The 14,460-nt window shown below is 37.3% G+C and overlaps 1 protein-coding gene across 4 annotated transcripts in view; it reads right to left on the minus strand.

Moving 5' to 3' along the window:
* The window catches only part of ABCD3 (ATP binding cassette subfamily D member 3), an 85,459-nt gene that overhangs the window by 53,635 nt on the left and 17,364 nt on the right, over positions 1-14,460 (minus strand). For 2 of the 4 annotated variants that reach the window (XR_006742152.1, XM_036443913.2), the window contains exon 2: positions 2,928-3,026. Coding sequence is in view for 3 of the 4 variants with exons in the window: in XM_036443913.2 (XP_036299806.2) it covers positions 2,928-3,026 (99 nt within the window). In the remaining variant the exon portion in view is untranslated. Of the gene's footprint in view, positions 1-2,927; positions 3,027-5,397; positions 5,536-11,030; positions 11,074-14,460 lie in introns of those variants that run through there. The other 2 variants (XM_036443912.2, XM_036443911.2) reach the window with 2 other exon arrangements.

The following is a 14,460-nucleotide window of genomic DNA, read 5'->3' on the forward strand; positions in this document are numbered from 1 at the left end:
TGCCCCTATCTGCCCTCTCCTGGTCGCCCACAACTGCCCTACTCAGCTGGCTATCTTGCGGCAGCCATCTTGTGTCCACATGAGAGCAGCCATCTTGTGTTGGAGAGATGGTCAATTTGCATAATACCTCTTTATTACACATAGGATATAGTTAAAAACACCACTATTCCCATTATTAATGGGTTTGCAGGCTATAACAGAAATTGAAGTTCTGCATTGATGTAGGATTTCTGTCACCTTCTGGTATATATGAATTTCCATATATTCATATGTAGTATTTTCATTTCTTTTTTCATAAGTCAGTTAATCTATCGCTATCTCCAATCTTTTATGATTTCTATAGGAATTTATTTCACTTTCTTGAACTAGGGTTAAATTTGGGTTTTCATATCCTTCAAAAATGGTTCATAAAATAACTCTAGACAAAACTGGCAGGTTGGCCAAGTTAGGCTCTTCTACCTCCTTACTAACTCCCAGAGATCTATCCAATGTCTCACAGGCATTTTGCAGTCAACAAGCCCCTACTAAGTAGTTAAATAAATATATACTGTTAACTGATGAGGGGGGAAATATTAGAATCTTTCCAGATAAGCTTGTATTTTAAATAAGAACTCTCCAAAGTCAGGTAGGTTGTAGAATAAGAAAATAACTAGCTATGCCTGAAGAATCCTGGGAAACCTTCACAGAAAAGATAATGAGCATTAAGCTATTTTTTTAAAAACGTATTCGTTTCGTTTAAAAAATAACTTAGTTTTGTTGGGGTGGGGGCCCAGGATGTCACAGAAATGAAGCCATGACAGCACATGGCCTGAAAAACATGGCAAAGAATCTTCTAACCAGATGATATTGAAAGGAAGGTCAAAGTTAGGTTGTGATTTATCCTATAAGAAAAAATATATATTTTTTAAATTAGGATTTTTAACTAGTTAGGAAAGGAGAAGCAAAAAGACCAATTAAGAGATTATAACAATCCAGTAGAAATGGAAAGAGACTAATTTAAGAGAAACTCAAGGATACTTGGAAAAAGATTTAAAATACAAGGGAGGAAGGTATTTTAAAAATTTCAGTGTGATCTCATTTTTATTATATGCTCACACCAAAATAATAAAAGAAGTTCTCTTTGAATGGGAGGTTAACAGGCACCAAGAAGAAAAAAAATACCTATCTGCACTTTCCAAATTTTCAAGGAACATATTATCTTTATCTAATCAGAAATAAACAAATATTTTTCTTTTTCAGAGTTTCTTCAGGGTGGAATTATGACGACATGGAAGTGAGGGGGAAGGAGAGCAAGTCCAGCGTGATGGAGGAATGTTTGTTCTCCTTGGGAATCACAGTGTTTTTGCAACATCATATTCTTTTCTTGCTATTAATAAATATAAGGCAAATGCTTTTTAAAATTTGAACAATGGGACACATCATGAGATAAATTTGGCAGAAAAGATTAAAAGGGGAGATTCTCTGAAAGGAGACAAGTAATTAAAGAACACTATGACATCCAGGCAAGAATATTCAGAAGAAAAATCGTCAGATCCCAGTGACAGAAAGGATGAGGTATGAGGAGAAGAACAGTCAAAGGTGATGGTACTGGTGCAGCCACTGTGGAAAACAATATGGAGTTTCCCAAAAAAATTAAAAATGGAACTTCCATTTGACCCAGTAATCCCACTTCTAGAAATATATCCCAAGGAATCAGAAATACCAATCAGAAAGGATATATGCACCCCTATGTTCATAGCAGCATAATTTACAATAGCTAATATTTGGAAACAACCTAAGTGCCCATCAGCAGATGAGTAGATTAAAAAACTGCGGTACATCTACGCAATGAAATACCATGCTCCTGTAAAAAAGAAAGAACTCTTACCATTTGCAACAGCATGGATAGACCTGGAGAGCATTATGCTAAGAGAAATAAGCCAGTCAGAGAAAGATAAATATCACATGATCTCACAAGCATCTAACAGACTGTCAAATCTCAGAGGAAAGGCAGAGGAGGGTGAGAGGGGGGGATAAGAGATCAACCAAAAGATCTGTATGCATGCATATAAGCAAAACCAATGAACACAGATAGTAGGGGGATGAGGGCATGTGCTGGGGGTGGAAGTGGCTGGGGACAATCCATGGGGGAAAAATGAAACAGATGTAATACATCAAACAATAAAGAATTTAAATTTTTTAAAAAGGTGATGATATTTTTAGTTATATAAAAGGAAAATACTGAAGTGATTATAGAAAACACAGCAACATTTTATTTTTTAATCATTAAAAACACTTATCTGTAATACATTAAATAATAAAAAAAAAATTTCAGGCCAGTAAAAAAAAGAAGAAAAAAAGAAAAAGACACATCAAATAAAGATAATCTTGATAAAAGGGCAAAGAAAGGAATAATAAAACTTTATTCCTACAACCAGCTCACTGAAAATATTTAAAATTTCAGATATCATTTTATCTTTTTAAAACACTTATTTAATAATTTTATAACCTATGTCACCCAAATAAATTAAATATTGTAAAATATATAAATGAAACATATTTAGTCAAATATGAAGCAGTAACCCTCAAACATATCCCATATCAATGTGATTTGTTAATCCCTTATTGAAATAAAATGATTTGTCTTTGTAAATTTAATCTTGCTTTCATTATAATAGAGCACCACAACTTAGGGTAGCTGCACTAACATACTCTAGAATGTTAGATAAAATAGTATTTCATAAGCAAGAGAAAACTATTTTAAAACTGGCACTAAACAATAAGGATACTTATGTGACAATGATTTACAGACAAAAATTTAGTAATCATCATAACCCATTTGGAAAACATTTGACCTGTAGTATGACAAAAGCTTTATAATCTTATTGTTCTAATTTCACATAACCTTTAAAGTTGAACACTTAACATTATAATTTAATAAGACTTACCTCTTTACAAAATGTTCTAGGGACCATGATTTTCAGAATCCGTGAGAGCCTTGAAAAAAACACTTTGTCCACCATAGCTCGCTCTTTTTTTCCTTCTTTCTATATTAAAAATAAATAAATAAAAAATAAAAACTTTTAATATAGCTATAACAAATCTACAACAAATAAGATTAAAGAACCATGTATTATCATCTTACATCAATATAAACAACTATCAAGATGATATTAGAGAGAATACAGAATTGCACTGCTCTTCATATTCAAACATGCTTTCAAGAAAATAAGATGTTATCAAAACAATAAGCTGTTTTGTTTTGTTTTTTATCTTGAACATGAATTTCCCTGATATCAACTGCAGGAAACTTTGAGATTTCTAAATTTATCATTTAGCATTTCTAATATGCAATTTGCCATTCACTCTCTCTTCCTCATAAATTCAATGACAGTTTCTTCACTCATACAGTTCATAGAGCAGGGGAAACATAAAAATTAATAAGTAAATTGTTACAGACTAGGCAGGGTCATGAGAAAATGAAGAATGATTCAGTCAAGATGATGAGAAAGGTCTCTTTGGGAAGGTGGCATTTAGGCTGAGATATAAACTAAGTGAAGCTATGTGATCAGCTTGGAGGGAAGAGGGTAGTGAAGCACAGGAAATACCAAGCAGAAAAAACTAGTGGTCGGAATAAAATTGGAGCAAGATGATAATATTGCTAGAGCAAAGGAAACAAAAATGAGAAAGCTGAAGGTAGGCAAAGACATAAAAAGGACAGAGGTTATTGTTAGTGTAGAGGGAAACCACTAAAGATATTTAAGAATAGTAATTAATCTTATTACCCTCTGACATTTCTTCATTATGACTGGTTTGCAATAATAAGGACAACGTGATATGGTGGAGGCTATTTATTTTATTACCCCTGGAATATCTGGAAGAATAGGCTTGAGGAACTTCTTGGGATAAGTAAGACAGTCCAGAAGGAACCCATCCCTTACCTAGCCCCTTCCCCCATCTCCCAAAATCACAACTCAATTATTTGTTAACGACCATACTATTGATAAATACCCAAGATACAGTAAATTCTATTAGTTAGACAAACATAATACGCTATATAAATATGCTATAGTTAAATTAGCATCTATCTTGATACCCTATAGTGAAAAGTTTTGTACTAAATTAGACTACTAATAAGCTACCATCTATATGTCAGACACTGTGCTAAGTGCTTTATAATCCTACTAGAGGCACAGTGCATGAAAATTCATGCACTGGAGGGGGGTGGGGGGGGGGGGGGAGATCCCTCAGCCAGACCTGTCCCCTCACAGTCTGGGAGCCCTCAGGGGCGGAAGGCAACCAAGAGATCAGGGGAAGGCGATGCCTCCATCACACCTCTGCTGCTGCCACTGCCTAAAGTGCCAGCACTGGTTACCTGAGCCTCGGGTGGCCCTTGGTGGCTAGACAGCCACCATCCGAGGTTTGCCTGCTCCTTGGGCGGGCCCTGGGTGGCTAAGGGTCTGAGGGTACTGGGAGACTCCCGAAACTAGTGCACACCTGCTGTACTGGCAAGGTTGAGGGGACTGGGCACAGCCATCTTTGAGGGTGTGGCAGTCAATTAGCATATTCCCTCCATATTGGCTGTGGGTGTTGCCATCTTAGAGACTGGGGCAGTCAATTAGCATATTTCCTCCTTATTGGCTGTGGGTGCTACCATCTTTGCAACACTGTGAGGGTCAGTTAGCATATTCCCTCTTTATTAGATAGGATTAGGTACAGAATGTAGTACAAAATTATAGACCAAGAAAGGAAGTCTTAAGTTTGTGTTTGTAGAATTAGATCAGGAAGACTAATAAAAAGTTTTGGATACAAATCAGCCTATCCTGCAATTGTTGAAATAGAGTTCAGATCTTTCAAACCTTACTGAAGACTGCAAATCTCATCCCATTGAGTTATAGGCCCAGTCTACTTCACTTACACATACATGCATTCATTGACTCAATATTTACTTGGTCCCAGGCACTCTTCTAACTGATGCAGACACAACAGTAAGAAAAACAGACAAAAAAGGCCTACTCTATTTACTTAGTTAGCCTATTCTTCTCCAGGCAACCGCACAACTTCAACCTAAATCTTCCCTTTTACTTTACCAAACTGAAGAAAAGAACAGAGAAAAGGCAATATACACCAACTACCTTAAAAAAAAAAAAGTTAAACTACTCTCAAATTTTCCCCCCCGTCACTGCCTCCCTGCTTCACCTCACCCCATCAATAACCAGTTCTCCATTGCTGACTTAAAGTAAGAGAGAGTAATTCCAAAGTGAAACGGCCATCTTCTGACTTAGACACAGCACTGCCTATTTCTGCATGGGCTCACAAAAACTAAATAAATAAATATCTAGGGCAAACAAAGAGGAAGGTTTAAAAAAAAAAATTGTAAGGTAGTAACACTGAAGCATTAAAACAAAAAACAGCTACCTGGTATATAATTCCTCCTCTTTTTTTCTGTTCCTGTTGTCACTGCTCCTATTTCTTAAGCTGTCTGAAAGCCTGCCTTGATTTTCACTACATTTCAATCCTTGAACTATATACTTCTTAAAGTCCTCATAGGTTTTTCTGCAAAAAACAAAACAAAACAAAAAAACAAAACAAAACAAACAAAAAAAACACTTGGACTAGAGGGGGCTGGCTCAGAAGAGCTCAAGAAATAGAGATGTTCTACCATTCTTGAACCTTAATAAAATTCATTGTGAAACCAATCTAAATGCTAATACCTACAAAGACCGTATATTTTGTAAACAGTAGCATGTGTTTTAAATTTATAATTGACTTTCCCCACCTCTAAATTTCCCAGTATTTTTTTAAAAATACAAAAACCACTTTGATGCTATAAATTTAACATGTAAATTATAGAAAAAGCACACAAGCCATTAGATAAAGATCAGTTAAGAAGTTGAAGTAATAATGTAATCAGAAAAAAATGTACCCAATATTCAGGAGGCAACAAGGGCGATGAGAAGTTCCTATTTATGTATCAATCACTTGGAAAGGAAAGATGAACTAAAACTGACTAAAAAAGATAGATGTTTGAAATAGCAAATAAAATAAAAGGCCTCACAGTGTTGACAAGTGTGTAAGCATTTCTGTATGTTGCTTGGGAAAGTGTAAACCAATTTATAAAAGTGTAAACAGATTATAAAGCACTTAGCAATTATTATGTAGCACCTATCGAATGTATTATAAAATGTACACTCACCATAAAATGTCAAACAACCCGTCAAATTTACTTTTAGCGACTTATCCTACAAATATCCCTGCACATATGCCTAAACACATAAATAAAATAAAAAACAAATAATGTTTATAATGCTGTAAAATAAAAAACCCACAAGTATAATACATCAATGAGATATTACAAACATTTTGATAAATTTATGCAATAAAAATCTACATAATTATAAAAATGGAAGCAGCTCATATTCAGAGAGCAGAATACTATAGAGCAGTTAAATTAATCTACAGCCATCAACAGAGATCTAAAAATGTACTGGGGAAAAGGTAGAATAATTCATGTAATGATTCAATTTATAAAATGTTTCAGAATGCAAAATAATTTTACCTGTATTGTTTATGGAGCTATAATATCTATACCTCAAAAGTATAAAAATACTAGAGCCCCAGTGCACAAAATTCGTGCATGGGGTGGGGGGTGTCTCTCAGCCCAGCCTGCACCCTCTCCAATCTGGGACCCCTCAAGGGATGTTAAACTGGACAGTTGGACATCTCTCGCACAATCCAGGACTGCTGGCTCCCAACTGTTTGTCTGCCTGCCTTCCTGATTGCCCCTAACAACTTCTGCCTGCCAGCCTGATCACCCCCTAACCACTCCCATGCCAACCTGATTGATGTCTAACTGCTCCCCTGCCAGCCTATTTGCCCCTAACTTCCCCCTCTGCCGGCCTGGCCACCCTTAACTGCCCTCCCCTACAGGGTTGATCGCCTCCAACTGCCCTCCCTTGCAAGCCTGGTCCCTCTCAACTGCCCTCCCTTGCAGGCCTGGTGCCTCCCAACTGCCCTCCCCTACTGGCCATCTTGTGGTGGCCATCTTATGTCCACATGGGGGCAGGATCTTTAATCATATGGGGGCAGCCATCTTGTGTGTTAGAGTGATGGTCAACCTGCATATTACTCTTTTATTAGATAGGATGCATGGGAATGCTAAATACAGCACACTGTTTACGTGTTTTGAATTTTACAGCATGTAAATTATAACAAAATTAAATAAAAAAGTATTTTAAAATCAAGTCACTTATCTCTATATACTATTTTCTAACTAAATTCAATCTTTTTCTCCTTTTTAAATCTTATGTCTTATGAAAATTGTTTCAATCCACCCCATCCTACCAGATTATAACAAATTTCAATGAAAAGAAAATCCCTTTTTAATTGCTTTCCCTCATAAGTAACATATTCACTAAAAAAAAAATTTAGAAAATTCTGATTAGCAAATGTAAGGGGCTTAGACCTACCATTTAGAGATATCAACTTAATATTTAGCATATATACCAGATTTCATTTTAGTGTATGTGTGTGTGTGTGTGTGTGTGTGTATAATGTGCATGTGTGTGCTCACCTTCAATAAGTTTTACAAGTGTGGTATCCATGTGCACAATAATTTAATGTAACCTGAATTTATCTTGCTCACACAGAATGATTAGCAAATAAGTATTTGATAAAAATATCGTACAAAAGAAAATTTTAAAACAAGTGAATGAATTTAGCTGTACTAACTAGTTTTGATGATGTCCTAGAACTTGCAGATATAATATGCAGATAATAGATATAAATAACTAAGGTTTGATATAAATCTACATGGTTTGATTACTCAGATATAACTCAGATATGAGAGATTATTAAGATGGAGATATACCAGACCACTAGAGATAAATACATCTTATCCCATTTTTTCAAAGCCTGTGGAAAAGATTATAGAAATTAAAGAAGAGCAATTTTGATGTCAATCTCTAGGATATTCAGAGAATAGATATTAATATGGAGGTTTTAGAAATACTTAAACTCTAAGTTTACTAGGAATAAGTCATGTTAAACTCTTCTAATTTTCTTCTTTTTGAGGGTATTATACTAGTACTTAGCTAACATATATTAATACAATGTAAACTCCATAAGGATAGGGACCTACTTTTATAATTGCTATACACCCAGAGCCAAGAACAATGTTAGGCATATATAAGAGAGTCAATATTTGTTGAAAGATTAATAAATTAATCAAGGAATTTGGTGTTTCTTACAAAATTATTGTGGACTTGGAGAGATAAAAAACAGATTTTGCTACAGTTAAATAAAGTTACAGCTGAATAAAACTTAACCATAAAAAAAATTAAGAGATGTCACAGAGTAATCTCATTAGTCCTTACCTAGTCAATTCTATCAGCAATTTTGAGATGAAAGAGAAGGCCAATTAAATTTACAGATAATACCTGCTATCTAATAGACTAGATATTAGAATTATATTCATAATTATACTGATAGACATATTATATAGAGAATAGCCTAAGTGATCTTTACGACAGTACAACCGGAATTACCGGAATGATGCGCATTGAGCAGGCTGGCAGGCAAATGGTTAGGAATGAGCAGACAGGCAGCTGAGCAGTTAAGAGAGAGCAGTCCCAAATTGAGAGAGGGATGTCCCCAGATTGCAAGAGGGCACAGGCCAGGCTGAAGGACTCCTCACCCTGCCCTGTGCATGAATTTAGTGCACCGAGCCTCCAATAATATATATAACAGTACATAGTGTAATATGTATAATAGTATAGATATTATATATAATATTATAAATGAAATAAGCTGACATTTACAGGAAAAAATAATATTTATTTCAAATAAATTAACTGAGTTACCATATGACCCAGCAATTCTACTCCTAGGTATATATACCCAAGAGAAATGAAACATATGTTCACACAAAAATTTGCATATAAATGTTCATGGTAGCATTATTAATCATTGCCCCAAAATAGAAACAATCTAAATTCCCCTCAACTTCTAAAATGTGGTATGTCTACACAATGGAACTATTCATCAATAAAAAGGAATGAAGTACTGATACATGCAACAACAACACAGATGAAATTTAAAAACATCATGCTAAGTGAAAGAAGCCAGTCACAAATAGCCACATTTTTATGAAATGTCCAAAATGGGCAAATCAGTAAAAACAATAAATTAGTGGCTGTCAGGGCCCAGGAGGAGAGGATAATGAGGAGTGATTCCTAATGAGTACAGGATTTCTTTTTGGGGAGATGAAAATTTTCTGGTGATGATCTCACAACTAAAACTACTGAACAGTACACTTACATAGATGAATTTTATGGCATATAAATCAAATATCAATAAAGCTGTTATTTAAAAAAAAATGATTATATCCACTGACAAATATAGACATTGAGAATCTGTCAAATGGCCAGTTCATCAGAATGATACCTGAAGGTTATAATAAACTTGTAAATTTTGCCCACTGAGTATGATTTTTGGGTGTGAGTTTGTCATATATGGCCTTTATTACATTGAGGTATGTTCTCTCTATTCCCACTTTACTGAGAGTTTTTATCAGAAATGGATGCTGAATTTACCAAATGCATCTTTCTGCAACTATTGCTATGATCATGTGATTTTTATTGAAATATATTCATTTTGTTTATGTGGTATATTTGGTGTTCTGTGGTTATTGTACCAACCTTAATCAATGGAATAAATCTCATTTAATCATGGTGTATGATTTTTTTTTTTAATGTATTGCTAGAGGTAGTTCCCTAATATTTTGTTGGGGACGTTAGCATCTATGTTCATGAGGGATACTGACCTATAACTTACTTTCTTTGTAGTGTCTTTATCTGGTTTTGGAATTAGGATAATACTAGACATAAAATGAGCATGTGATTCTTCCCTCCTCTGTTTTATGGAATAGTTTGAGAAGGATAGGTGTTAGTTCTTCTTTTAGTGTTTGGTAAAATTCACCTGTGAAGCCATGCAGTTCAGAATTTTTATTGGTTAGTTTTTGTTTGTTTGTTTTTATTACTGCTTCAATTTCACTAGTTGTAATCTGTCTAATCAGATTCTCTGATTCTTACTGATTTAGTTTTGGAAGATTGTTTGTTTCCAAGAATTTAACCAGTTCTTCCAGATTGTCCGATTTGTTAGCATATAGTTTGTTCATAACATTTTCTTACAATCCTTTGTATTTCTTCGGTGTCAGTTGTTAGTTCTCTTTTTTCATTTCTGATTTTATTTATTTGGGTCCTTTGTTTTTCTTGATGAGTCAAGTTAAATATCTATCAATCTTGTTTATCTTTTCAAAGAACCAGTTCTTGGTTTCACTGATCTTTTGGATTTGTTTTTAAGAACTCTATTTCATTATTTCTGCTCTTATCTTTATTATTTACTTCCTTCTACTCACTTTCCACTGTATGCAGAGAGCAGTTATGGTTAAAGAAAAGCAATTTTTGGCTGACGTTTAGCAATACATACCAAAAGATTTAATAGTGCTGATATATTCCATACTAGTCGGACCAGGTCTGGTCACTACATTCTATACTAAGTACAATGTCTAGAGAAACTAATGAGTATAGGTTCACAAGAGTGAATATACAATTGAAAAAAGATCAGAAACACTTGAAAAAAATGAGGGTTTCTTAGCATGGGAGAAAAAAAGACTCAAAGGATATAACTATCTTCAAATAGTATGAGAGCCTATCAGAGAAAACAGAGTAGACTTTGTCCTATGTTGCTGCAAAAGACAAAGTAGTCCATCACTAAGTGCCCAGAGGGGGAGATTTTTCTCATGATGGGCTAGAACCAATACAGTTATGTTTGCCTCCTAAGTACACTCCAACAAATGAATAGATTCAAGTAAATACCAGAAGTCTATCAAGGAGTCCTATTTCAGGAAGAATTCCTATAATATTAGCAGATTGGAGGTGATATTTAACTTCTCCAATTCTAAAATGCTATGATTTTTATCTTAATTCAAAATTATATAACAAATAAGTAAATGCATAAAGTTACAAAGATTTGATGATTTAATATTTTACCTCATTTTTCTGTAATGGTGGTTTTCCATTTTTCTTACTGCAGAGAAAAAAAGAGAAAGCGCTTTATTTGCAAACTGTTCCCATCATAAAATTTGTTTTAAGATATCTAAAGAATGTACTAAATTCTCCAGATGTCTGTTCTTTCACAATATCGTAGACAAAATATATTAAGCGTAATAGTACAGCTGCATCTTATTAAGTACTAGAGGTCCGATGCACAAAATTTGTGCATTTGGGGGGGGCAGGGAGTAGCACACAGGGATCCCTCAGCCCAGCCTGCACCCTCTCCAACCCGGGACGCCTCAGGGGATGTCTGACTCTCGTAACCACGGACTGCTGGCTCTTAATCACTCGCCTGCCTGCCTTGCCTGATCACCCCTAACCCCTCTGCCTGTCTGCCTAACCACCTCTGCCTGCATAATTGCCCCTAATCACCTCTACCTGCATGCCTGCCTACCCCTAACTGCTCCCCTACTGGCCTGATCATACCTATCTGCTCTCCTGCTGGGCTGATTACCCCTAACCACCTTGTCCGGCACCCGGGACCCAGGATTCCCTCCTCCGACCAACCACAGGCACCCGAGACCCAAGTTTCCCTCCCTCTGGCTGGCCGCAGACACCCAGGACCCAGGCCAGCTTAGCCCAGGCCAACTGTGGCTGCAAGGATACGTGGGCAGGCGGCTGTGCCCAGGCCAAGGTGCCCAGGACCACGGGGCAGGTGTCTTGTCTTTCTCCTAGGCCACAGCTGCTGGCACCTGAGACCATGGGGAGGGCGGCTTGTACCTCTCCCAGCTGCTGATACCCGAGACCACAGGGTGTGCAGCTTGTCCCTCTCCCAAGCCGCAGGCGCAGGTGCAGCCGCTGGCACCCGGTTCCACAGGGCATGCGGCTTGTCCCTCTCCCAGGCTACAGCCTGGCTGATTCCTATTCCCCCCTTTCTCTCTCTCCCTCTCTCTCACTCACTCATATGTGCCTGGTTGGTCCCCATTCCTCTCAGTGTTGAGTGTCTGAGCCATTATGGCATGTGACGACCATTTGCGTATTAGCTCTTTATTATATAGGACTAGTGGCCTATTGCAGTGTTTTTCAACCTTTTTTGGGCAAAGGCACACTTGATTCATGAAAAAAATCACGAGGCACACCAGCATTAGAAAATGTTAAAAAATTTAACTCTGTGCCTATATTGACTATATATAAAGTAATTCTCTTGAATAAGAATCAAATAAACACAAAGAAAGTATTTTATAATTACTTTATTATGAAATATTAAATAAACAAAATAGTGAAAAATTATAAAATTCTTGTCTTGTCTGCACCTACGGCACAGTGCCGTGGAACAGCGGTTGAAAAATGCTGGCCTATTGCACGAATGAAGATTCAAGCGCGAATGGGCTTTCGTTCCCCTGGCTGCCGGCACCACCTTCGCTCTGGCCTTGGCTCTGGCCGGTGCAGCCTTTCAGCTCCGGCCCGGAGCCACCTTTCTGCCTTCCAATGCTGCCCAGAGGCCCATTAGCATGTTAGGTCAATTAGCATGTTACTCTTTTATTAGGTAGATCATTTACTGAAAGTGTTTAATAAATGTTAACTGCTATTATCAGATAATATATGCTGTTAAGTTTACACACATACACATATACAGTTGTTTTTCAAATTCTCCCACAGAGAGGTGAAGTCTATTTTTCCATCCTTGAATCAAGACTTAGCCATGTAAACTGCTTTGGCTATGGGACATTAGCAAGTTGATGCAAGCAAGGCCAGAAAATGTCTGTGCATTGGACACTCTCTCTCATTTTGCTAGGAACCTTTTCCCAGCCATGTGAACAATCCCAGGTTAGTTACCTATAGGATGAGAGACCATGTGTCATTCCCATGTTACAAATGAAAAAACTGGCTTGGAAAGTAGGAAGTAGTATATCTAAGTTTCATGCTACTCAAAGTAGTTAGTCTGGCACTAGCCCAGATCTAGGCCACCACCCTGAACAATATCATAACCAAGCTTAGGTTCTTTTTATAACACACTACCCTAGCACTCTATGCTACGATCACATTTTAAGTCTTTTGTTTAATGTCTATTTCCTCCCAGCACATTAGTTCTATGAGATCAGGAGCTATTACGGATTGGCTTCTCCAAAATATAAGGTAGTATTTGGGGTACAATATGTATTTGGGGCTCAACACCTGTGAGAGGAATATGAAGAAAGCAAGTTTAGGCATAATTTAAACTGTGATACAGGCCCAATAAAATTTCACCTAACCAGGTGGGAAACTGATTGGCTGAAGTGATCAGGTCTTTATACCTCTTCCTCGCTCAGTGTACAAATGCATGCTGCTCCAGGGAGGTCATGGCCTTAGGAAGGTGGCTCTGCAACTAATGCAGATCCTAAAAAGTGGGCTTAAAAGATTACCTGGTCTGCACTTATCACGGCTGGACTAGACCTTCTTGAAGGGGAATCTGGATAGAATATCTCCACACCTACTAGAGGGGTCATATATTACTCAGCCCTCTATTCAACATCTAGTTGAGCTCCAAGAATCTGTAGAATAAACATTTTCAGTAATAAGATACCAGGTCACACTGAACAAGGCTAGAAAGCAAACTTTACAATTTAGTAAGAGTAGATGCTCATATTTTAAAAGTGCTTAAGCTTATTATTGTTTCTAATCTCAATTGTATTACAGGTTTATCTGTTTAAAAATCTTTATGAGATTGCAAATCTGTTTCAGAAATGGCATATCCTACCTAATAAAAGAGTAATATACAAATTAACCATCACTCTGCTCCACAAGCCATGCCTACCAGCCACGCCCACCAATCAGAGTGAGAATGCAAATAAATCCAACCAAGATGGCTACAGCCACCGAGAGCAGGAGGCATTTCCCCAGCAATGGAGGAAGCCAAGCTTTCCACTTGCCCTTGCTGGCCTAAGCCTCCACTCAAGGTTACAAAGTTTCAATAATAGAAGGTAAACAAATCCAAACAGAAACGGCTGCCACCATTGAGCGAGCAGGAGTCTTGGCTCTGCTCCAGGCTACAAAGTTTCAATTGTAGAAAGTAAATATATCCCAGATACAAGAGCCTCCAATTGGGTCACTGGGGGGCACGGCATGCCTGCAAACCACCACAGATCCCTAACTCAGGCCACCCCATGCCCCAAGGGAACCCCCCACCCTGATCCAGGACACTCTTCAGGGAAAACCAGCCAGCCCCCACCCATGCACCAGGCCTCTATCCTATCTGTAATAAAAGAGTAATATGCAGATTGACCATCATTCCAACACACAATATGGCTGCCCCCATGTGGTCAAAGATCCTGCCCCCATGTGGACACAAGATGGCCAGCAGGAAAAGGTAGTTGAGAGGGACCAGGCCTGCAAGGCAGGGCAGTTGTGGGTGATCAGGCAAGTAGGGGAGGGCAGTTGGGAGGCACCA

Source organism: Pipistrellus kuhlii, unplaced genomic scaffold, assembly GCF_014108245.1.
Source record: "Pipistrellus kuhlii isolate mPipKuh1 unplaced genomic scaffold, mPipKuh1.p scaffold_m20_p_2, whole genome shotgun sequence".
Lineage (NCBI taxonomy): Eukaryota > Metazoa > Chordata > Mammalia > Chiroptera > Vespertilionidae > Pipistrellus > Pipistrellus kuhlii.